Source organism: Sarcophilus harrisii, chromosome 4 (genome assembly GCF_902635505.1).
Source record: "Sarcophilus harrisii chromosome 4, mSarHar1.11, whole genome shotgun sequence".
NCBI classification, from domain to species: domain Eukaryota; kingdom Metazoa; phylum Chordata; class Mammalia; order Dasyuromorphia; family Dasyuridae; genus Sarcophilus; species Sarcophilus harrisii.
This window is the reverse complement of record NC_045429.1, coordinates 93,711,600-93,737,642: the sequence shown is the minus strand read 5'-3', so window position 1 is coordinate 93,737,642 and position 26,043 is coordinate 93,711,600. Positions and strand designations below refer to the sequence as shown.

At 44.4% G+C, this 26,043-nt stretch overlaps 1 protein-coding gene across 3 annotated transcripts; it reads right to left on the bottom strand.

Annotated features, from left to right (window-relative positions):
- Positions 1-211: 211 nt before the first annotated feature.
- INAVA (innate immunity activator) lies at positions 212-26,043 on the bottom strand. 3 transcript variants are annotated; one of them, XM_031937109.1, is made up of 10 exons: positions 25,933-26,043; positions 18,062-18,205; positions 17,065-17,189; positions 16,765-16,881; positions 14,830-15,055; positions 10,019-10,072; positions 7,662-7,875; positions 7,201-7,374; positions 5,136-5,817; positions 212-2,924 (listed from the first exon to the last, which is right to left on the bottom strand). In XM_031937109.1, the coding sequence occupies exons 2-10, from the start codon at positions 18,123-18,125 to the stop codon at positions 2,841-2,843; spliced, it is 1,740 nt and encodes a 579-aa protein (XP_031792969.1). In that variant the 5' UTR covers positions 18,126-18,205; positions 25,933-26,043; the 3' UTR covers positions 212-2,840. The 3 variants fall into 3 exon arrangements, with proteins under 3 accessions (XP_031792969.1, XP_031792971.1, XP_031792970.1); XM_031937111.1 differs by lacking the exon at positions 25,933-26,043 and adding an exon at positions 23,708-23,842; XM_031937110.1 differs by lacking the exons at positions 18,062-18,205; positions 25,933-26,043 and adding an exon at positions 23,708-23,761.

The window sequence follows — 26,043 nt, the reverse complement described above, 5'->3', positions numbered from 1 at the left end:
TTAGGTGTTTTCACCTTCTTTCCTGTCAGGGAGGGTGTGATCACCTCCTTTTTGGGGTTCTCACCTCCCTGAGAAATCAGGGATGGCGTGACCACCTGAGTTCCAAAACAAAAGAAAGCGGGAGATGTAAAGGGCTGAAACTCTGAGTAGGTGCACTGGAATCAGACAACCAAGCACTTAAGGCTAATTACCTGTAGGACAATATTAGTATATGCTTGGAAAATGGCCCTTCTCACTATTCCATGCTGGCTGGATCTTTTAGTGTATACAGATATAGGAGGGATTAGGGGGTAGAGTAAGACAAGTCAGGGTCACTTTGGAGGACAAGGAGAAGGGAGGTTGGTCAGTGGAGAGCATGTGGCATGCCTTTCACTTCTCCCCCTAAAGACAGACCAAGGACTTTTGCTTATCCTGACTCTGGCTGATTCTGAGGCCTCCAGGGAGCTAGCTTGGACTTTACAGTCCAGTCCTCTCTATCACCAGACTCATGAGGGGACTTTATTCTCATGCCCTACCCCCGCATCAAGGTCATAACATTTCTCTGAGGGACCATCTCCCAAAACATGGACTGTCCATGGGGGAGTGGGAACACTCTGTGTGGAGAAAACAACTATTTCTCTCTTAGGGAATGGTAGTAAGGGGACTGTGTCTCTATAAAATATAACCACAAAAACACTTTAACCCATCCCCCCCAACTCTGGGAAAAATAGGAGTGGTCAAAATTATTTAATTCCATTTTATTAAGTGTCCCCTACCCTCCATGCCCAAGACTTCTTTTCTACTAGATTACACCTCCCTCTCTCTCTCTCTCTCTCTCTCTCTCTCTCTCTCTCTCTCACACACACACACACACACACACACACACACACACACAGAGGCCTGGTAGGGGACCAATAGGGAAGGGAATAGGAAGGAGGATGGTAGGAGAATGTCTCCAAAAATCCCAACCCGGAGTATCAACCACTAGTTAATTTTAAGGACACAAAAATTTCTTTGAAGAATGACCAAGTGAGACCTAATATGGTTATACAGGTTTCCTCAATGAGATGGGACAGAAATGGGGGTGGAAGTGGGGAAGAGACTGTAGCAGGCAGGAAAGATGGACTGCCAGCAGCCAAGGATACACCCATGGGCTTACTGAGTCTACTTTTGTGCCTATCAGAAAAAGAAAGAAACCCAAAGATCCATCCATCCTCACTTTTCTGGGGTGGGAATCTGACCAGATGGAGAAAGGCCAGTGGCTTTCCCTCAGCCTGGGAAAAAACAGTCTTCAGAGTATTAGAGCTTGACAGCCCTTATCCCCACAGTTTTAGCTATGATGATCACAAAGAGTACATTTTATTTAAGGAGAATTTGATACTACACCCCACACAGTTCCAACCCCACAGCTGGAGAAAAGGTCATTTTATGAAGCCGTCAGGGGCTATGGAGAACCAAGAAGTAAATAGAGAAAGACTTCTGTGGTAGGGAGGTCCCTGGGACCTGGCTGGCTCGGTTTTGGGAGCTACTGAGGAGGAGACATTTCAGGGTGAGGAAAAGACACACATTGGGGTGATTAAAAAAAAAAAAGGAAATGAGAAGGTGGAGTGGTCTCTGGTTGTGGGGGAAGATGAAGTCTAGAAAAGAAGTTAAAGCTGATTATCAGAACCAGTCTTGAGAAGTAGGGAAGGAACAAGAGTTGGCACATAAATCATGCAATTATAGGGCCTACCCTTCCCCTACCCTTGGGTCTCCCTATGGAACCCTTAGTGCAATTAAGTAGAAACCCTTTTCTTTTCCTATAAGACCCTGATGTCCTTCTTCAGTCTAACATCCAAGTCCTGAGGCCTTTAAATCCTTAGTTTAACCTAGTGGGAAGCACTGGTTCCTGGCTGGTGCTAGGTATAAAGCATTCCTCCTCTCTCCTCTGTGATTTCCTTCCTAGCTCTCATGTCCTAGAACAGGTTCTGCAGATTGCTCTGTTTAAGCAAAGGATGTAAACATAGGTTTATTTACCCTCATTTCCCATAGTGGTTATACAATCAACACAGATTTCCCCCTATGTCATCCTCCACCAAGAGCCAGTGTGGTTAACAAAACTTTGCCTTCTTAATGGACAGTTCCAAATGCAGTGCCCTGAAATCCAAGCAGAAGATGAGATCTTACAGCTTGGGGAAGGTCACGTTACTGAGCTCCATGGTGGGAGGTGGAGATAGCAAGTGGAAACTGAGTTTGGAGACTTGCCAAACCAGTCACATTTTATTCTTTTCCTTTTTTTTCTTTCCAAGTTAAGTGACAAGAAATTGCTCTTTTAATGGATCTGTGGGCTAAGAAATCCATTACTTGGGCTGTGCATCACAGAGCACATTACTAAGAGAGAGAAAGCAAAAAAATAGTCCACCCCATCAGGATCGTGGGACCTGTAGAGACATGAGGATTTGGAGACACCTGTAACCTTCTCCCCACCATGGGTTTTGGAGATGTCTGATCTCTAACAGAGAGAGCCATGGACATAGTTGGCTTCTGTTGACGCCCTTTGAAACAACCTTAACATAGGGGGCTCCCTCATGATTGAGACAGCAAAACGTTAACAGACAGTCAGACAGGATAAAGCAGAACATAATAAAATTTTTGAGAATAACACAGAAGTATAAAATTTCAGGCCAGGCTTCCTAGACCAAAATCAGAGGAAGTCTGAGAAGACGTCTTGCTCATCGACCTGCAATGAGTGTAGGGAGAGGTGCCAGGGTGGGCTTAGGGTACAGGATGAAGCCTATTCCAGTCAGCCCACTCCAGTCCAAGGTGCTCTCCCAGCAGTGGGATAGTAGCACTCCATAATCACGAGAGGGAGAGCCACAGTATTATACTTGGCTGATGATTTCTCCATTCTCTGGTACATAGACTTGCATAGGGGTTCCCTCAGATGTCCTCTTCAGCACATGTACCTGCCAGGGTTGGTAGAGAAAAATGGAGTCAATGAATAATTGTGTCAGGTAAAAATCTCATGCCATGGTCCCCTGCTATTCTACCTTCAGTCCTTAATTATATTCCAAGCCTAAAGCCCAACCAGCTGTGGATTATATACTCTCTCTCTTCTAGGTTTCTATCTGGCAAAGTTCCATCTCTCTCCATTACCTGTGTCTTTCCCCAGATTGCCCATTCTTCCCCATGCCTTCAATGTTCTTCAACCTCACTTCTAACTCTTTTCTAGTTTATGTTTAAGAGCCACCTCCTATAAGAGGCCCTTTCTGAGTTCCCTCCTCCATTTGTTAGTACCTTTGTGCAATTCATATTTATTATGGATATATCTTATACATGTTTTATTTGTGTGCATAATGTTGTCACCCTCAACCTTAGCCCAGTCTAAAATGAAGGTCACTTGATTTCACTTGATTATAGAGACTATCTTGTCTTTTCTGCTACATAACAACTGCTTAATGAACGACAGTTAATTTGAACATCAGAGAGATAATCTCTCTGAAAGGGTTCTGTGTTTTTTTCATGGTAGAGCTGTGGGGAAGAGGAGGAACATATAGCAGTGAAGATAGTGAATGAAGGAATGAAGGAATAAAAAGTATTTACTATGTCCTAACAAATAATACAAGGGCAGGGGGGAAATCATACTTCCCACAAATGGTCACCATACTCTCACTAGAAGTCCTCTGATGAGGAGGATTTCACTAGCTCCTAAGGCAGTCTATCCGCTTTTAGACAACTTACACTGTTAGAAAATTTTTCTTTGCATTGATCATCTCTGAAAATTCTAGCTAAACAGCAATCATGTCCCTTTCCTCACTCCAAGTCTCCTCTTCTCCAAGCTAATCATCCCCAATTCCTTCATCTGATCTTGTAGCATGAGGTTTCAGTCCTTATACCATTCTGAGTAACTTTGCCCTGGAAATTTTCAGGTTATAACTCTTCCTTCCCCTCCCTCTTTCTACAGGTTTACTCCCCAGCACTGGAACTTCCTTGGCCAGGGTGAGATGGGCTAGGTGAGGGCCAAGAACAGGTCCAAGCTCGCACACAGGGAGAACATGTCAGCTGGGAGGGTGCGGCCTGGGCCCGGGGCCAGGAAAGCCAGTAGGGCGCCAGCTGCAACCCAAAGGGTTTGTGGGTGGGGGAGCAAGTGGCTGCAGAGGACCTCAAGATCCAAACACACATCTGAGTTTATAGCTTTGGGGTACCCTTCCCTCCTGCCAGGGAAGAGGGGACAGGGAAAACAAAGGATTTGTGTTTGAGGGTATGAATACATATGAATGACTTCAAAGAAGAAGTGTTCCCTCCCTCTCCCCGCCCCATTTCAGATAGGAAACCGGAGACACAAAGAAAAAAGACAAGTCATGTCAGGCTAGAGAATAAATGGGGAAGAGGTCCTTGTAGGCAGCTTTTCCTAGTCGCTGGTCCTAAAGTCTCCCTTTATTATCCCAGTTTAGTGTCCCTAAGTCCTTGGACAGATGAACAGGCAAGAAGATGATTCAGCTCTGGAGCTGTCTTTTGTCAGATTCAACTCTGGTTCTGACTAATGTCTATTTCCTGGAGCCTGCTAGGTCAGAAGGTAGATGGGTTAAGTTCTCAGAGCAACCTAAATAAACGCTGAAGATTTGGTCAACTCTCAATTATCTGTATGTGACTCATTCACTTTGTGGGTCATCACCTAATGCTGCCAAACTGGCATGTGCTCAAGAATTGCAGGATAAGCATCTTACCAACAGGACAAGATAAATGTAACTCTAAGGAAAGCCAAGGGGCACTGTATAAGCCTTAGAGAAATGACATTAGGGTCATTGTTTGCTTAGGACTATACATATCTCTAATATGGGCGAGGACAAATTGAGACTTAGCTATATATATATATTTTTTTTGATGAGGCAATTGGGGTTAAGTGACTTGCTCAGGGTCACACAGCTAGGAAGTATTAAATGTCTGAGACCAGATTTGAACTCAGGTCCTCCTGAATTCAAGGCTGGTACTCTATCCACTGCACCACCTCGCTGCCCCAACTTAGCTATATTTTCATTTTTCCTCAGACTGGACTTGTCCACATTACCTACTGTTTTACCATCCCAGTGCATAGCCTTCCTTGGGTAGGCAAGCACTGGGTTTAATTGCCTTTGAAGTCCCCTATTACACTCCCATCCTCCCAAAGACAGCCATACCTGTGTTCTCCCCATGACTCTCCCAAAACTCTCTCTGCTCGGAGGGAGGCTCCTCATGCGAAAGGCTCCCTGCCGGTCTAGTGAATGCGGACGGGCACTCCGTAACCGTGCCCGCTCATGCCACCACTTGAGTTCCTCTGACACAGCTGCCTTGCTGAGTCCCCGGCCCGCAGGGCTGTCCTTCAAGGACGGTGTCCTCACAATCCGGCTGTGAGAAGGTACTAGTCGCTGGTAGCGCAGAAATGTTCCGTCTTCATCATAGATGGCACCAGGTCCGAGGCGGCAAAGCTCCCATCCAGCGGGTACTTGTTGCCTGTCTGCCACCATTACATACCTCTCTGCTGGGAAATATCCAGATGGGAGCAGCAACTTAGGGCAATAAGCTGCCAGCTCACGTCCATCAGCAGAGACCCAGGTTCTCCGAGAGCAAAACTGATCAGATGGGGACATGGGCCGCAAGAAGATGTCTGGGCTGCTGCTGCCTGGAGAGGTGGGGTGAGAAATGCTGGAGACATCAGAGCTGCTATCTTCAGAGCCAGAGTGATAGGCAGGGTGGGGGGGCAGGGGATGCTTTGCTGAAGGGAAGCAAGAGTCAGGTACAGTCACTGTATAGTGTGTGGGACGCCGACGAGGGATAGCGCTTCGGCCCCGGCCTTCTGGGCACACTCGGAAGGAATCTACCCTGCAGTGAGAGAGAGATATCAACTTAGCCCTAGATCTAAGAAACAGGAAAGGAACAAAGTAAGAGCAAGTTAGAAACATTAATTTTGGGGAAGAGATGGAAAGGGCCATTGTTAAAGGAAATAAGTCTTCTTCACTTTCTTATACCACTTCCCCAAAATTCAAGAATCACCTTTGAATATTCCTTCTGCCTAACCTTCATATCCAAAGGTGCTCATTCTCCTTAAGGTTTTTTACATCCTTCCTTTCTTGACTTCCATGGCCATTCCCACCTCCCCCAGTTCAATCCCTCATCATTTCTTGTCTAGATTATTACAAGGGCCTCCTGACTTGATCTCTGGGCCACTGGTATCTCCTCTCTCCTATCTGTTCTTCCCACAGCTGATAAAACTTGTGCATGGCAATAGACTATATTACTCCTCAGCTCAAAAATCTTTGTCTCTCTTTTGTCTCTGGGATAAAATGAAAACGTAGCCTGACATTTCAAGGGTCTCTACAGTCTGGCTTCAATTAACCAATCATTCAATCAGCAAGCACTTATTAACTGCTTACTAAATATGCCAGGTATCATGGGGTATGAAGAGACAAAAATAATCCCTGCCCTCAAGGAACTTACATTCATATGGTGGAGACAATAAAGAGGCAAATCTACCTTAATAGCTTCATTCTTTTATACTCATGTTTCAGCCAAAGAGAACTTAGCTCTTTTAAAAATTCTGCCCTCTTACCTTTGTGTTTTCCTATAGACCAGCCTCCATTTCTGAAATATAATTCCTCTGATATCCCTACCTTTTGTAAATTTTGTCTTCCTTCAAGGCCCAGCTCAGTTACAAGGGCCCTCCTCTACAAAGCTTTCCCCGATTCCCCACCAGCTGAAAATTTTCTCTCCCCACTCAGATTTCCTTGGATCATTTGTCCAGGCCCTTCTTTTGCCTTTATCATACTCTGCCTTGGAGCAGTTTCTTAATATCCATGACTTAATTCCCTTTTAGAGTAAGTAAATATCAAGGACCTTCTGTGCTCTAAAGATTCCCAGTACCTAATACAATGTCTGGCACTTAGCAGGCATTTAATAAATGTATGGCTAACTGAATTATGGCCAGAGAGGCAGATAGACCACCCATGTCAGGAATCTGTACAGACAATGTCCATGATCCCAAGGCTCTCAAGCCCCACTGCCTTCCAGTCTCTCATCTAAGAATACTCAGAGGCATCAATTCATGGAAAGGTGAAAAACACCTGAACTCATGATCAGGAGAATTGGATTTGAATCCTGTCTCAGATCCCTCCTATCTGTGTGACTGTGAGCAAGTCACTGAAGCTTTCAGAACTTCAATCTCAAAAGAGCTATATAAATGGGAGCCCAATTTCCAGGACTCATTACCTTAGAGACTGGGATTGTCCCCGTCTTCCCTGAATCTCTGGAGTAGCAGGGGCACTTGCCCGGCCTTGAACTTGTCCAGGAATATTTCGGAGTGGGACCACATGATATGTGGGTGCTTCCAGCACCCAGGGGCTGATGGAGCTTGGCCCATCCTGGGGTGTCGTGGCTGGGCTGCTGAAGAGAGAGGTGAAGGTTAAGGGAAAGAATTTTCCCATGGGCTTTTTTTTTTTTTTTTTGTGGTTCTTCCTTCAGGAGTGCAGGTTTGAATTTGAGGTGGAAAGGTTAGTGTGGAAAGAAGCAAAAGTATGCTTACACTCATTGGGTGGTTTACTGCTACTACATACTGATCAAATTGAGGCTGAAGTCATCCATTCCTTTCCCCCTTTTTTTGTCCTTAACTCCACCTCCTTCCCAGCACACACCACCAGTCACTGGACCTCCAGTTCCCCTGTTGTTTCTACCTGGACTCGCTTTCAAGGTCTGAGGGTGATTTCTTGGGCTTCTCATACGGATGGTCCAAACTAGTTTCCTTCCAGGGGGTATTCTGGATTGGAGAGCGCTCTGGACCCCCTGTTTCAGGCACTGCTGGCTTCAACCCTTCGAGCCGCTGGGGTGGGAGGGCCCTGGTAGGCGGTGCTGGGGACTCTGGAACAGGTTTTGGCAATTGGGCTTCTTCTGCAAATGAAGAAGATAGACAGTAAGGGTGGCTAGTGGGAGAACCAGCCCAACAGGAACAGAGCAACTTGTTCTGTGCCTCTGCTCTCCTCCCATGACCAACACACCCGACTGCCCCAGGGACTCTGCTCTGGCCACAGACCTCAATGAATGGCCTTAGATCCCCCAATCACTAAGCCAGCTTCCCTCGGAGAAGCCCTCCCAGATGAACATAGCCCATTCTTCCTCTCAGGGTGCATTTCTGTGCCCACAGCACCAGCGGCTACAATTCTAGTCATTATCTTTCCATTGACATATTTTCCCAATTTTTTTCTAAGTAGCCTCAGAAGGCTCTGTACCTTCCCCTGAAGGCTCCCTAAGCTCCAGGCTGGCAAGCAAAGGGTGCCTCATTTTGTCTTTTCCTATCACTGCTCAGCTGTATTAATGAGCCAGAAAAGTTATATTCAGCTCTACTGATTAGAAGGGGACAGATTTTGAACAGCAGAGTCCTCTGTGATTCTGGCTGCTTTACTGTGGGAAAATACCCAGAAAGCACATCGCCCTTCTGCCCTAAAGGTGAAACTCTTCAGAGTTTCTATCTCTTCCCTGCCCTCCAGGGTCTCCTAGCTGATAAGTCTGGAGTTTATCTCCCTATGCTCCTCACTAGAGTCACCTGGCTCCCAGGCCTAGGAATTCCTGGGCTTATTAAGCTGACTCAGTTCTTGACCACCATTCCTCAGCATTTGTTGTTGTGTGGGAAAAGGTGAAGAACTTCCAGATTCTAAAGCAGATCAAGCCTTATAGGCCTCAGTTTCGGCTTCTCCCAAGTCATGTGATTTTAGATAAGGCCTGGATTACATGGCGGAAGAAGCTGTATATCACCTTGTCTGCTACATTCCACTGACCAACTAGGGGAACAGTAGAGTTATGTGACCAATCACAACATATAGAGGGTGGGATTTTGGGGGTTCTTTGTCTGAAATGTATAAAAGCTGTAAGCATTTTCAAGGCTCTGGCCCTATCCTGCTGGGAAATTTTGCTCGCAGACCAGGATGGGGTCCGCTTCTCGAGATTCTAATAAATAATTCTGCTTTCTATGAGTGTCTGTAGTAGTCAATTTGGGTAGGTCTTTTTGTCCCAAACATTGTGAAAAGCTGGAACTTGACACAGGCAAATGGGCCATTCATCCCCTGCTAGGCCTGGGTCCAGCCAAAACGTGGGTCTCTCCACTAAAGTCCAGTCTGAGAAGCCTACCTTTAATTCAACAAACATTTTAATGTACAAAGCACAAGGAATACCAAGATGGGGCAAAAAAAGACTTCCTGCCCTCCTGCCTTCAAGTCTAATATTGATGATGTGAATACAAATGTGTACTGTATAAAGTAGAATATGGTAGGCAAAAGGGAAAATTTAAAGGCAGTGAAATAAATCAGTCTGAGCAGAATTCCTGCATTTAGCCTCTCTGCTCTACCTACGACATTTTATATAAAATGTCTCCACAGCTTGCCCAGGCTTAAAGTTTAAGTCTGTCGCCAAAGCTGAACAGCACAGAACTTTTAGCCTGCTCTAACCTGGGCCAGCCTGACTGTCCTTAGGCAACCTGGTGGTCTCCTCCATTCCTGGAAGCTCACCATTATGGTGTCCTCCTCCATTCCTGGAGGCTCACCATTATGGTGTCAGACACACTGAGAACACCTCATCAGCACCTTAGAACTTCTCCATCTCAGTCGCAGCCTCCCTCAGGAGCAGGAACTCTAGATGCCCAGGGGCAGCTAGGTGGCCCAGCGACTAGAGTCAGGAAGACTCATCTTTTAGACTCAGATATTTATGAGCTGTATGATCTTGAACAAGTCACTTACCCATTTACCTCAGTTCCTCATCTGTAAAATGGGCTGGAGCAAAACTACTCTAGTGTCTTTGCCAGAAAAACCCCAAAAGGGGTCACAGAAAGTTGGACACAACTGAAGGGACCAAACAACAAAACCTAGCATGCCGAGAAATTTTAGATATCTCTACTTGATAGAGGCTATCAATGGAGGTCTTTGCTAGACTTTTCAATGAACTCCCTGAAGCTGTGGGGAGACAGGAGCTCCTGAGCTATGGAGAACTACCCTCCCTGGTCCCCTCCCCCCCACCCCCTCCATTTCCCAACAGCCTCACTTACCTTCTTCCAATAGCACTGCGTCAGACAGGGAGCTGTCATCAGAAGTACTCAGCTCTGCAGGAGAGAGAAAACGGGGTTGGGAGTGGGGCAGATGAGGTCAGGCACAGGGAAGTTTGGGATTTGGAGCCTGGCAGACTTCCATCCTGTACCTCCAGGCCATCACTTTTGGTACTTACAAAAATGCTGACTATATACTAAGCACTATCTACTAGGAAGATAAGGGCAGTGCTGCCCAGTGGAAAGAGCCCTGAATCTTGAGTCAGAGTTCCAAGTTTAAACACGGCTCTGCCCCTTATTGCACAGGCATTTGTGGGAAATTATTTTTCCTTCTTGAACTGTGGATTCCATATCTTTAAAATAAAGGTGTTTAGAGGTAATTAAAAAAAAAAACAACCCAGAAGAACAACAACAACAAAACCCTGCTATTTCTGTACTGCTTTGAGCTTGTAAAACACTCCCTCAGGGAAAAGACTCCAAGAAGGATATGCAAGCATTTTAACAGATGGTGTAAACCTGGGCTCTGAAAAGATAATAAATGATTTGTCCACTACAATCAAAAGGTCCCTTCACACATTCTAAATCTCGTGATCCTCAGGGCCCTTCCCATCTGAATCCAACAAAGTCTGAGCTGTAGGAAATCTACTTTCAAGGTCCCTGAGGTGATCCCAGCTAATTACGCAGGACTGATATAATTATGTTTCCAAAATGAAATGCTTGCACTATAATGAGGCACTTTCTTAGCTTCAAAGAACTTCCAACTATTAACTTCTTATTAATTTCTCTCCTTCCTCTTCCCTGAAAAAGCAAGTTAGAGGAGCTCAGCGGACACTGTTCTGCGAAAGAGTTCCTCCATCTTACTCTCTGAAGGTACAAAGGGCTTCCTGGGGATTAGAATACCAAGACCCCACATTTGGAAGTCAAGAATGGAGCTGGATCAACATGATGAATATGGTAATATGTTGCACATGTTTAACTTATATTGTTTGCTGTCTAGGGGAAGTGGGGAGAAGAAAAATTTGGAACACAAGGTTTTACAAAGTTGAATGTTGAAAATTTATCTATGAATATATTTGGAAAAATAAAATACTATTAAAAAAAAGAATAGGACTGGAAATTGAAAAATAGAGGAAAATATTACAGAATTTAGAACTGACAAAACTTGGAGATCATCATTTGGTCCTGTCTCCTCATTTTACTACAGATAAAGAATCTGACTTACTAATAATAACTATTAGTGTGTATATATATAAAACTGTTTAAGGTTTACATATTATCTCATTTTATTTTCAAAATAATCCTATGAGGTAAATGCTCTTATCATCCCCATTTTGTAAATAAGGACGCAGAAATAATTTATATAATTAAATAAATTAGGCAAGATTAAAACTCAGGTTTTCGTAATTCCAAATCCAACACTAAAGCATCTTATCTTTAAGAGAGGCTAAGTGACTCACCAAGATGGCACAGCTATAGTCAGGGCCAGAATCAGAGTCAGAGGGCTAGGGTTAAAGCTCCAAATCAAGAATACTTTCCACTACTGTGTAGTTTAATTCAACTATCATTTAATAAATGCTAACTATGTGCTTCACACTATCCTAGTATTGGACATAGGAAATCTAAAAAAAACCCAATTGCTGTCTTCAGGGAACTTATATTTTCTTGAGGGGTGGGGGGTGTTAAAAACCATGCCTAAATGTGAAGGGGCAGATCAATTCTCCAAAAGCCCCCACAGCTATGAATCATAACATCCCTGAAGGAATTGCAAATCAGCCTTTACTGACACAGATGTTGCTTGTGAATTGGGAATAAAATAAATTGGAAGCAAGAGAGAAGAGGAGAGAGGTAAGAGAACAACTGCCTCTCAGTCTCCTTGTATCATTATCATCCTCTCCATGAAGGGATCTATTCTGCTGGTCAGAATTAGATCCCCAGCAGCCGCTAGCTTGTTATTCTCATAAAAGTGGGGAAGCTGATATAACTATTACACAGATAAGTACATACAAAGTAATAATATTTGTAAAGTGGCTAGCCTAGTGCCAGGAACACTATGGGTTTTATAGAATTAGTAATAATAGTAGCAAATTTTATACAAATTAGTAATAATAATAGCAGTTAAAACTGTTATCTCTGAAAGGTTCACAAATGATTGCCTATCATAATAATAAGGTTGGCAGTGTTAGGTACTATTGTTATTAATTTTAGGAGGGAGAAAACAATGACCTCTAAGAGAATCGGGTAGAAGGTGGCACCTGAGCTAGCACTCAGGACTGCTTCAAAGAGAGGCAGAGGTGAGGACCAAGTGCAATTGCAAGCACGGGTTCCAGTCACGGAGATGGAATGTCCAGAGGTGAAGAGTATGATCTATCTACACTCCCTCGGCCACACTCGCACCCTATGCAGTATTCTCCAAACTAACTGGGCTGGCCCTTGGGTGATTCCAGGCCCCAAGCCAGCAATTGGCTTTTTAAGGAGGAGATAACAAGTTCCCAGGAACGACAGATAATAACTTTCCTTATAGCTTTGCTGGGTGCCCGTTTTTATCACCTGCTTCCTCACAAAGAGTGACTGGCACCCCAAAGCTTCCACTGCCCAGCTATACAACCGTAGGTGTGCCATTCTCACTCTCATTATCTTCAATTTCCTCCTCTATGAAACAGGGAAATGGATAAGGTGATCTCTGAAGTCAGTCCCAGTTCAAACATGTCATTATTCTATAATTTGAAAACACTGGCATTAGCCAAACCCTGGGCCTTACCCTTCCTCTTCAATCCAGCAACACTGATCTTTGGACTACAAATAAGATACTCCATCTCTCAGTTAAGGGCATTCTTTCTGGCTGTCCCCCATGTCTGGAAAACTTTCACTTTCCAACTTTGCCTACTGATCTTCCTGGCTTTCTTTAAGTCTCAACTAAGATCTCAGCCCTCTTACTTCCAATGCTTTCCTTCTTTTAATTATTTCCTACTTATCCTGTGGGCAGCTAGGTGGCACAGTAACAAGAGTCAGGAGGACCTGAATTCAAATCTGATGTCAGACATTTACTACCTGTGTGAAGTTGGACAAGTCACTTAGCCCTATTATCTCAGTCTCCTAATCTGTAAAATGAGCTGGAGAAGGAAATGGCAAAGCACTTCACTATCTTTGCCAAAAAGACATCAAATGATGTTGCAAAGGGTGGAATATGACTGAAAAAACAATTGAGCAAACAAAAAAATCTGTTATACTTGTCTCATGATTGTTATCTCCTTGAAGGCAGGCATTGCCTTTTTCCTTCTTTTTGTATCCCAGCACTTAGCAGTCTCTGACACATAGTAAGTGTTTAATGTTCACTGAATTAATGAAAAGAAAGATCTGTCTATTTGGCCCTAGAGCACCACTCCAGCACCTTTATAACCCAGGCCACTTCAAGTGGAGTTCTTGTTCTCACCATTTTTTGCAGCTCTGGTTCCTAAAGTTAACTTGAGAATAATCTGGTAACTGTCCCACAACTTCCAATAGACATTTACTGGGAAGGCATATGAAGGGAAACAGTGGGCAGAAGGATGCAGCAGGGTGGCAGACTGATGTAGCCAGGGCCCAGGAACAGCCTAAGATGTCTTATATTATACCCTCATAAGAGATTACCAGTTCTTCCAGAAAAAGGAGGATTAGATTATAAAAGGTATAAAAGAAGGAAAGACTTTTTTTGGCCAAGCCTAGCTCCATCACCGCTGAACTCTACTTTGCCTCAATTTATTAATTCCTAGGACAGAGAGCTCTCAAGCCTAATTAATATTCGAGAATAGTTTTATGAAGCCAGAATGGAGGAAGAAGAGGAACTTCCTATATACTAGGAGGCTAAAGACTGGGTTCAGTCGATGGAAAAAATAGGTGAAGTGAGAGAAAAAGGTCATGGTTGAACAACTGGCTTTGAGAGAATATCCAAGCAAATTCAACAATGAAATCTTGGTGATCAGATAGGCCTGGGCTATCACCAATTTGCTGTGTATTCTAAACACATATAATAGCAGTGCCCACTCTGGTCTTTGCTGTGAGGGTTAAGTAAGTGGACAAAAAAAGGCAAAAAAAAAAAAAAAAAAAAAAAAAAAAAAAGAGCAGATGCAAGAATTTCACTCTCTTCATCAGGAAAGCGTCAGAAAATCAAAAGATGAAAGAGGAGAGTCATAAGAATGTTCATATTATCCTTCTGAAGGAATAGTATCCCCACTCCTTATAATAGTGGGTTTTATATAGCAGGGTTAGTAATCCAGGCAGAATTGACTAGTCCACAGGTAGTAACCCAGGCAGCCTTAGCATCCACAGGTAGCAACCCAGGCAGTCCTGTCTAGTTCATAGGTAGCAGTCCTGGCTAGTCCAAAGGTAGCAACCCAGGCAGTCCTGGCTAGTCCATAGGTAGTAACCCAGGCAGTCCTGGCTAGTCCATAGGTAGTAACCCAGGCAGTCCTGGCTAGTCCATAGGTAGTAACCCAGGCAGTCCTGGCTAGTCCATAGATAGCAGTCCTGGCTAGTCCAAAGGTAGCAACCCAGACAGTCCTGGCCAGTCCATAGATAGTAATCCAGACAGCTCCTGTATCCACAGGAGTAACCCAGACAGTCTTGACTAGTCCACAGGTAGCAACCCAGACAGTCCTACCTAGTCCACAGGTAGCAACCCAGACAGTCTTGACTAATCCATAGGTAGTAACCCAGACAGCTCCGACTAGTCCATCCCAAGGATGACCCAGATGGAAGGCTCAGGTCCAGCCTTCCCAGCTGAGATCCGAGGTCACAGAAGAGGTGGGGCGCTCCCTGCCAAGGCCAGGGCTACTCACCTCCCCTGAGCATGGTGGCAGGAGAAAGGGGTGTACACCCACTACTCAGCCTACGCTCATGGAGGCTGTGTTCTAGCTCCCGGAGCTTCTTCTCCTCCTGCAGCACGGCATGCTTCCTCCGCCTTCGGATCTGTTTAGTAAGGTTCTCCTCTTTGTAGAGACGCCGGGCCGCCTCTGCGATCTGCAGCTGCAGCGCCAGCTCCTGTTCCAGGCTGCTCAGAGGATCCTGGGCACAAACACACAAGGTAAGAGTGGTAGAGACCCCAAGAGGGCTAAACGATAACCAGTCCCTCTAAAGAGTGGTGATTTTGTCTCCATTAGTTTGGGAGCTCCCTGTGGGTGGATGTTATATCACAGAACCCCAGATTTAGAATTATAAAAAACCTGGAGACCACTGTGCTTAGGACAACTGTCTCACAATGAGGGCCCAGAGAAATCATTTAGTTAGTACATGTCTGAAAAAAGATTTGAAATCAGGTATTCCTGACTCCCAGTCCAGAACCCTATATCCACTATGCCCTAATTCCTCTCATCAGATTTGGAGCATTAATTATGTTTCCTCTCTCAAGCTTTCACCTCTCTGAAATATAGAAAGTATGTTTCATTCAAGAGCATGTCCTGGACATGGTGCTCCTGGATCATGGGGAAAATCCAACTTTAAGCTAGAGAAGAAATCTTCTTTCCCTTTTTCCCACCTCAGAAAGGCAGGAAAGAAGACCAAAGCTTCCACAGATGTAGGGCAAAGGGAGGAGTGGGTGGCTTCCAAAAGTGAACCAGAACCACCTCCTTGAGCAAGAAAAGCCAGCACCAAGAGCCACCCATCAGGCACACGTGGGAATGGGCAGTCTCAATTAGCAGGCCAGAGGGTGTTGCCCCAACTTCCCAGACAGCCTGCTTAAGTGGAGCACTTTCTCTCTTGACTTTGTTGGGTCAGAGACAGTAAGACTGGGGTGGCTGCCAGTAGGAACCTGCTAAAGTCTGTTCCCAAAGCATTCGAGGATATCAAGGGCCTAATCCCGGGCTTTGGGCCTCCTGGTCAGCTTCCCAGGCCACGAGCTCTTCCCAACGTAGTTAGCATTCAGCCTCAGAACTTTCACTCTCCACTATTTTCTAAACTCTTTCTTATCCTTGAACTATGGCACAAAGCACTATTCCCTGCCAACTAAGCTCCAAAATCTACTACCCCTAAATCCTAATTACTTCCCTTTTTCCCTTTTGCTATCAAACTGTGTCTTGGATCTGGTTCTATTGCCTATTTCTCTTTCCTTTTGACCGGGTTTCTACATGCCCCAGACTATGATTGTGCATATTGAGGGATTTATTTACCAGGGAAAGAGGAATATACAAAAATCCAGAAATAATACACCAGGGTAATAAGGTAATTAGAAATATAAATAAAGACATCTAACCAGGCCCAGACTGAATGGCACCAAAGCTTTCAGAATTTCCCCAACCCTATCTTGGCCCTGATGCTCTCTAGGCTGGAAGGTTTTTATTTCCCTGTAGGCCCCCTGGAGGAAAAAGCTTCCATAATGTCCTGGGCATGTGGAATTAAGCCTTCTCTCCAATCCCCAACTGTTTTCTGCCAATTAGGAAGTCTCCTGATTGAATGATGGGCTTTTGTTTTTCATCCCTATTACTCCATAATCACTTAGCCAACTAGATAAGTAAGGGAAGAAAGTTTTCTGATCAAGGGAACACATGGAAGTGCAATAAGCACAGTGTTCCTATCTCAAAAATTACCTTGGCCAAAACTCAAGTGTTTCCTTCAAGGGCCAAGGTCCATCATCCTTGTTTTCTCCCACTCGCCCAAGGAAGAGAAGGCCACAACAAGGAGCCTCCAGGACTTTCTGCCCACTACGGAAGGTGACAAATGCCTCATACCCTTGATTATCTATCTCTGAAGATCAGCCCCTCATGTGTCACTCTTCTCACCTCTCTTCGCAAGGTCTGTTCATCCAGTTTGTAAGCTGCTCCAATCCTCCTTCGAACTTTAGGGGCCTTTTCTCCTGGTTTGAGGGGATACTCCTGTGGCAATGTGCCTGTCAGCTCCTAAAGCAGGAGATGACATTAGGTCAAAGCCCACTCTGTACCTCGACCTATCCCATCGTCTCCTTGGTGGTCTCTCCTGGTTCTTTTCCTCCAAACTCTCCACCACCACCCCCAGCATCTCAGGAGAGACTGGGCACCCTAAGACTCTCACTCCTCAAGGGGAGAGGGAGAGAGGGCACTCACTGCTTCTCGAAGACAGAGTTTCTTTAATTCCTCCAGACATAACTCCAGATGTTCTTCCAGAGCTCGCTGCTGCTTCCGCATTGCATGGGTCAGCTCCTTCATTGGGGAAATTGGGCTGTCAGGACCTAGGTGGAAAGAGCAACACATAACCCACAATTATATTTCAGCTGAAGCAAGGAAAGAAAAAGTAAGACCATTTCGGCCTCTGCTGGACATCCACCTGACCTCTCCTTGGAGACACCACATACACCATTCACTCATATATACCACACACCTGGCCTGAGGTTGTAAGTCTCCTGTGTCCGAGATGCTCGAAGGGGACAGGGGTAAGGGCAGCCTGGTCCAAGAGACCACAGGAGGCAGATGAGCCCAGGAAAACCTCCCTGAGAATCTCATACCTCTCCTCCTCTGCCCCTTCCCTTTCTTTTAGCAAAGGAAGAACAGTAATGGAAAGAACCCTAAATTTAGTCAGAATATGAATTCAAATCCCAGCTTTGCAACTTAGAACCTGATGATCCTAGACAAGTCATTTATCTCCCCAGCCCTCTGTTCTATGCTTAAAACCAGGAGGGTGGATGAGAACCCCAGCCCACTCTAACTGATCCTATAATCAGCACAGCCTGATATTAACCACATGGTTCCCCCATCTATCCTTCTTTTCAGAGGTGACAAAGTACCACCAAAGCAAGCACAAGGGGCAAGTACAAGCCAAGAGGTAGAGCTATAAACTCACAGAATTCCTGGAATCTGGTGCTATCCCATCAAGACACCGAGAGGTGTTGAGAGCTCAAAAGTCCATTTCCCTGTTTCTAATTGGAACAGCCTCAAAACTCCGGGCCAGTGCTCCTTGAATAAATAGAGGTCCCTTCTGTTCTAATTCCTTCCCCCACACTTATCTCTTCAATAGAAACTGAATCCCCTCCAATTCAGCCATGAGGAAGGAGGATTCGGGCGGCCAGCCTATTCCTGGGGAGGGATTTCCCCAAAAGCCACTCACCAGACTGCAGGATGATGCCGCTGTCTGTGTCGCTGATCTCACCCTTGCTCTCCATGGTGGACATCCGGGGGGCGGGGGAGACAGAGTGGAGGAGGGGAACACAGCTCCCAGCCAGGGACTTTAGGTGGCTTGGAGTTTCCCTGGCTTGGGAAAGAACAAAGAGGCCATGTCTGGACTCACCTGGGCCTGCCTAAGGGGCCAGGACCCTTTTTCCAAGCAGAAACTAATTAACAGCAGGATGCTAGGGAGGGGGAGTGGAGGGTGAGGGGTGAGAGGGAGGAGGAGAGAAAGGGGAAAGAAAGGAGATTTAACCCCATGAGTGCCAAAATAAACTTTCTTTGCTCTGAAAGTTCTGCTCTCAAACTGATAGCAATCTCTCAGAAGAGAGACAAGAGAAAGTAGTCTGGCATATTAACAAATGAGCTCATGATTCTTTGTATAGATAGAATGAGAATAAAAATTTTTTGGCCATTGGCCATACATATTGATTATATAAGTTCTGGTTTTGCTTTTCTTCAGGTGGAGGAGATTGATGTTTTTTCTTCCCATCTCTTAATTTAATTTTTAATATTAAAAAACCCTAATTACCTTTACTCCCTCTAAAATGTCCTATTTTCCCTAGGAAGCTTCATTCTGGTCTAATGTGTTCATTTTAGTCCATGTTCTGGGATCAGACCCTAGTGATAGATAGAAATTCCATATCAAAAAGTAAAATAGTCCTTTCTTACTATGCTAGAGTTGAGCAATATAAATCTTAGGATTTCCAAGGTGCCCTGAGGGGGCACCTAAGTCCAAAATTTACCCCCCCAAAGAAATCCCCCCCTAACACACACACTGAGAGAAAACATCCAGTCTTTATTGTTTAAAGATGGCATGAAGGGAAATTCTCTTCATCTCAGAGTAGCCCATTCCTCTCATATCAGTTAGTCAATAAATATTTATTAAGAGCCTACTACATATGCAATGCATCCTGCTACTGCAGATAACCCAAATAAATAAATAAATAAATAAATGGCAAAACCAATCCCAGCCCTCAAGGAATTCACATTCTAATGGAGAGAACATGCAAGAAATCTTGTTCATTAGCACTGAGAGGGACCAGGAAAGATTTCCTGCACAGAGAAGTAGGAAGATGAAGTGAAGAGGAAGACAATTTCAGGCAATCTAAAATAACCAATGAAAAGATAGAGGAACAGTAAGAAGATCAGAATTGTTTGATTGTTGGATGCATGTGAAAAAAGGGTTCCATCTCCAACTGCCCTCCATAAGCCATGCTGTCTCCTCTAATGCTTCCATATGCCCCTTCCCCTCCAAGACTGAAACTGGTACCTAAGTAAAGGGGATGCTCAGCATCAGCCACACCTAGCCCCCTTTCCATGGGACACTTGTTGGAATGGGCAGAGGATCCTTCAGAGAAAAGGATATATGGCTGTTAACCTTGAGCACTGCCTTGGCTTCTTTTACACAGGAGTAGAGAGAAAGGTCAATGCAATTCACTTTTGGGAAGATGCCACAGGGAACTTGGGTGGGACCAGAATAAGGTGCCCGATGTTGCCAAGGCCATAGCATAAGGTTCCTGAGCCTCTGTTCTCTGACCTTTGTTCTTTAAAATTCAATGAAAAATTGTAAGACTGAAATAGCTACCCACCATTCCTTGATAGGGCAGGTCTCACTCTGGCTTGGAGAAGCCCAATTGTACCACCTCCCCAGAATCTTAGGGAAACATGGGGTAAAAGGAAAGAATGGGCCCCTTTCTGAATAGACTTGTTGATCTACAAGGGAAGGAAACCTTAGTAGATCACTTGGTACAGTGCCTGGAGCATAGGAGGTGTTTAATAAATGCTTGTGGCCTTGACTTCTATATCATGTCAGTGCTCACAAAGCACTTTCCTCACACAACCTTGAGAAGTAGGGAATATAAACCCACTCCTAACCCCATTTTACAGATGAGGAAGGAATCCTCTGAGAGGTTATGACTGGCCCACAGTCTTGGGTTAGTTAAGTATCAAAACCAAGATTTAAATCTAGGTCTCTTTTGTCTTTCCATTCCATTGTACTTTTCATTACATGTCATAGAATGTTTGAGTTGAAAGAAACCTTAAAGACTAGCTTCTTAAATTGTGGGTCAGGACTCCATATGAGGTATTATAACAATGTGGAGATCATGAAATTATGATTATCAGTAAATGTTTTACACACACACACACACACACACACACACATGTTTTCTACATGTATATGCCCAGGGTCATGTAAAAATTTCTCAGACAAAAGGGGTCCCAAATGGAAAAAGGTTAAGAAGCCCTGCTTTAAAGAATATTCAATCCAATACGCTCATTTCACAGGTGAGTAAAGTGAGATCCAAATAAAGGACAGAGATTTGCTTGCCTACAATAAAGAGAGAAGACCCAAGTCTCCTAAAGCCTTTTGTCAGCTGGGCACAAAAGAAAACTGTAGGTTTTAGAAGTGGAAAGATTCTACTCCAATCTCTTCATTTTACAGATAAGGAAACTGAGGATGAGAAGAAAAGGGACTACCTTGCCAATTCTGCATGTGATCTTGGACAAGGTCACACAAATTAATAAACAGAGCTGGCATGGTGGTCCCTTTTCTTCCCCCCCCTTTTTTTTTAATCCTCAAAAGAAAGTCTTCTGTTGAGCCCATCTTAAGAACCAAGATTCCCCAGAAATGGTTTTCCTTTTGTTTGTTTTCTGACACCACTTTGGGATTCCCAGATCCCTCAGGTATCACCAGAACATTGTGATAGTCTGTCAGTCAATGTGGAGGGGTCCAGTTGCCCACCAATCTCCATGAAGCCCTAGAGGGTTCAGTTTTGAATGAGGCTGCCTGAAGGGAGGGGAGTGGAGCTCTTCGAAGACTGGATCCTGGGCCCAGACACCTCCTTACTGAGTCAGCAGCATCATTGCACAAGAGTCCAAAAGCCCAGTTTCTGTCTGGCTCTTATCCTGCCTCCTCTGGGCACTAAGGGCTGTAGGGTGGAGGAGAAGGACCCGCCCCCTCCTGCTTTCAGCAGAGTAGGTCTTAGGCAAGCTGGTAAACATGCCAGCAGGGAGAGAAGGTGTGAGGGAGAGGAGGGAGCAGTCATTCTGAGTCTCTAGACTAGACTTAACCAAGACCAGAAATAGGATCAATAATATGGAAAGGGCACAATCCATCCAACCATGGGCAAACCCAAACAGCCCCAAAGCGTAGACTAGAGTGCCAAAATTCTAACTTTGCAAAGGCAGAATGGGTGGTGGCCACAGCAACTGAGTACATAAAATATCAGTAAAGAGGTTTATGTGGGGCCTGTGTAAACAAAAGGCAGTCAGCTTATATACCTTAACTAGCTTAGATTTCCTTGTTTCTCAGGAACTAGTTAATTGGGAAGAAACTCTCTCCTTTCCAGCCCTTTCAAGATATTCATCTCCATTTTGGGAACTCTTTCCTTTCCAGCCCTTCCAAGATATTCACCTCCATTTTTAGTCTGATAACCATGGATAAATCGATAAATCTCAAGAATTGGAATCGAGCTCATCTAATTTTGCACATGGGGAAACTTAAGACCCAGGAAGAATAATCACTTGGCCAATGGCAGTCAACTAAGCCACACAGTGCTATGTGCTAATCACAGTGCTAGGCTCTAGGGATACAAAGAAAAAACAAATTCCTGCCCACAAGGAACTTACAATTTATAGATCACAAGTGTAAGCATGAAATGGCAGCTAAGTCTAGGTGCCCTTCCCACTATATTCCATGCATATGGAGCCTAGTTGGGGTATGCTCCCATTCTCACCAGCAGCTCACCAGTTTTTCTGCCTTCTCCTGGACACTCATCTCCCTCCCCAAATCTTCTCTGATTCCTGCCACCCTCATTCCAAGAGAGCAGTACTGGGTCAGAGGTGGGCCATTAGTCATGTACCCCACCTTCCTATCTTCCTCAAGGTTTTTGATTTTGGAAAGGAAAGAAGAGATGAAGGAGAAACAGGACGAGGAGGAGGAGGCACAGTAATTAGTAATCATCACTAATTAATTACACACTTCCAACTCAGCACTCCTGAGGACACTGAAGCTGTGATTCCACTTCTTCTGTCTCCTTCCCACCAGCCTTTTCCCTTCCTCGGAGCCAAGGGAGGGTTGGTGATGGAGATGATAGAACAGAACCAAGATGTTCTATTCCCATGCACTTCTCAACTCCCCATCCATGTGTCCAGCTCCTCATACTCTCCATGGCCCAGTTTCTCCTGTTTCTCTTGTCTCATACATCCTTGGATATTGCAGGTGATTAAAGAAAACTCTGGATTGTAGACATTTGTCCAAACCCAATTCCCAGGCCCACAGCACCACACTACATGGTGCAGTGGAATAAGCTCCCATTGAGGTAGGGATTAGGAATCTAGGACTGAAGTCCAAGCTTTTGACAACTCACTTATCTGTGGGACTCAGTTATCTTATCTGTAAAATGAGGGAGTTGGTCTAGATGGTCTCTTTTTCACCTCTAACACTAAATTGTCTTCACTCATCAATTAAACAATTAACACACTTAAGAAGTACTTAATAAGAGTCAGGCATGATTCTAAACTTGAGGAAGGCAAAGAAAGGGGAAAAGAATGTTTTTTAACCTCAAGGATGTTTATATTCTGAAGATGGCATGTGGTGGTCTACATAGGGCCTGTGGCCTTTTCTTTAACAGTCACAAGGCAAAAGGGAAAATGGAAGGTATTATTTCCGTCTCTTGTTTACATAGCAGATTGGTACAAAGTTCAAGTTTGAAAGGACTTTTCAAATTATATGAAAACACTTCCTTCAATTCTTATCTGAAGGTATATATAAAAATACATATAGATATAGATATATATGTATATCCTAGATTGGGAGTGGAGAAAAGGAAAATAAACTAAGTGTTTTAACCAGCTTAAAACTAAATGTGTCGTTTGGATGGTGCTGGAAAAGAAAACACAAAGCTCTAAATGATCAATAGGAAGATTATCGCCACCTTTCATCAGCTGGCTCCTAATCTTATTCCAGACAGAAGCCACTAAATACCTGCTACAGTCATCTCCTAGTTAGTTCCTTTTGTGGCCTTGGTCATCTCAAAATAGGGGAAAGATTCTAGGAAAATCTCATTGAATGACACCAAATTATTAGGTGACTTATTTCCCCTCCCCCAAAATTCTTGAGTCCCTTCCCAAATCTCCCAGTCTCCAGCTCGTCCCATTGTTTGCTGAGTACTTTTTGCAGAAAAACAGTCCATTTGGCTATAAGATGTTGCCTGATATAAATGTGACAGTGAAAAGGAAAAAGACGGGAAGGAAAACTCTTAAAGTTGGGGACACTTCCTTCCGGCTCCCCACCCTCCCATCGTCTTATTCCTCTCTCAGATTCCTCAAAATCCTTTTCCATTTGTCTTTCCCTACTCCCCACGTGTCACGTCGAAAGAGAGAAATTTTACCTTCTCATCTGGGAAAATTGAGACATGGGATACCACAGGGATCGAAGCTAGATGGCTCACCTTTCATTGGGCCCGCCACGCCAATGTCCTGTGTGCTCTTTGCCTCACTCACTGCCTTGAACTCTTCTCCTAAATTACTTCTACTAAGTTCTGCCCACCCAGAAAAACCACCTCTGTCTAGCCCCTGCCCTTACCTGCTTCTGATGCCTTGACCCAGGAACTAGGGAAGAAAACTAGCTTCTTCCCGCTGAAGCCCAAGTTCAGGGAATAAAGGGAGTGTGAGTGCTGCTTCTCCCAAGCTAAAGGCTTGCCAGTCTGTTCCTGCTCTGGCTCCCCTCCCCTCTTTTTCCCTCCCCTCCCCACCCCTCCCCTCCTTCCCGCCCTGCTAGGCTGGGCTAGGAGAACCAGGTTACTTACTTGTTATGACTTGAGTCAGAGGGGAGGAGCAGGTGAGCAACTCCTTCCCTGAGCTAATCCTGCAGCAGCTCGGTTCCTAGGGCCTCTGGACTTCCGGGGAAGGGGGGATGGGGGGAGACAAGACTCATCTGTAAGGGAGCCCCCAAGCAGAAAGCAGCAGGGCTTTTTACCCCCAGGTGGCCCATGGGGCCTGGTATTCCTAGATCCGTCTATTGTTCTCCATCTAGACTGTTTGCCTTTTTGGAAACTGGACCGTGAAGTTCCCAGAGTAGAGTGGATGGGGAAGGCTCATTTCTGAATAAGTAAGCAGGAGGCTCGAAAAAGAAAAGGGATTTTTTTTTCTCCTTACCCTAAGGAGACCGAGCTAATAATAATAATAATAACACCTAACATGTACATAGCACTTTAAGATTTGTAAAAGCACTTGAAACACATTGTCAAATTTCATCCATAAATCCTGACTGAGTCACATAACCAAAAGCAAGGCCAGGAACCCAGAAATTCCCTATAGGATAAAACTAGCAAGAATTGGCATAAGTTGCAATGAGGAAATTTAGGCCTGATTAAGAGAAACTTTCTAACAATTAGAGCTTTGAAAAATAGGGGATGAGCTGCCTCTCTAGAAGTCATCAAGCAAAGGTGATATGTTGTAGTGGAGAGTCTTTTTCAGGTATGCATTAGTCTAGATGCATCTGAGTCCCTTCCACCTGAGAATTTCTATGATTCTGAATTCTGGCCCCCACTTCTATGGAGGTCTTTGGAGGCAGACATTTTTCCTCTCCTTACTGCAAAAACCACTCTTTAGGACAGTAAGACTATATGTTTATCCCTTAAGAGAAATCCCAATCCTTCCAAGATTGCCTCATGAAATAAGAGGGGGCCAATGAGTATCAATCCCTGGGGGAAAGGGTTCCTTTGACTCACTGATCTTTCTCTCTCTCTCTCTCCCACACACACACACACCCATGCACAAAACATATGGACATTCACAGCCCAGCCAAATCTATTTGGGATCCTACTCATTTCCTAGATGAGGGAAAAGCCAGATTCTCGAAAAATCCCACCCCACTCCTTCCTGACTCCAAGAAACAGATGTATAACCTACAAGTCAGAGGAGAAAGCTGGGGGAAATACATTTACCCTATCTATTTAGACATTGAATGACATTAAGAACACATATTTAAGATCACTGAATGACTGAGATTAAAGGAACCCTGCAGATCATCTCACTTAACACAATGCTTCGCACACAGTAGGTACTACATAAATAAATGCTTATTACCTTCCCTTCACCATCTCAAAGACGTGCCCACTCCTTCTGAATTCTGGTATTCAAGGTCCTTAATAATGTGCTTCTGAATCTATGTCCTCAGCCTTGGTGAATACCACTCCCGTACATACATACTCAATGATCCTGCCAAACTGGACCAGTATTTATTACACTTGCCAACTCTCTTATCTAAGTGGTTTTTATTGTCTTCACACCTGGAAGAGACTCCTCCTCCACACTTCTCTCAGTTTAATATTTCTTTTTCTTGATATTCCAATCCAGATGTTTCATTCTCCATGAACGCTTTCTTAACCACCTTCCTAATACGCAAAAATAAGGTCCACCTACCCAAATTTCTCCTAAGTTTGCCTGGATTTCCCTTTGTACTTATCTCACTGTCCTTCAAAACATAGTTATTCTAATATATGCTTCCCTGATCCCCACCTCCTACCTCCATTAGACTATAAGATGTTTGAGGGTAGGATCACTACTTTAACTAATTTATGCATCCCTATTACTCCCAGTGCCCAACACAGTGTTAGACTCATGGTAAAGTTGGCTGACTAGGAATGATTGGTTTTTGGGTTTTTTTGTTTTTGTTTTTTCTTTTTCTTTTTTGTAATCTCTGGTACCTAGAATAGTACCTAGGAGGTCTAAACCGAGGCTTTCATTAGTCAGGGATCACCTAGTGGATACCAACAACTATTCTGTAAGTTAGTCTTCAGGAGTTACCTGAGTCACTGAGATAAGTGACCAGCCTATGGTCCTACATCTTCTTGACTCCAAAATTTCTTCATGGTGTAGCAGGGTGTGAGGTTTTGGGAGGATATGTCAGGATGTAAA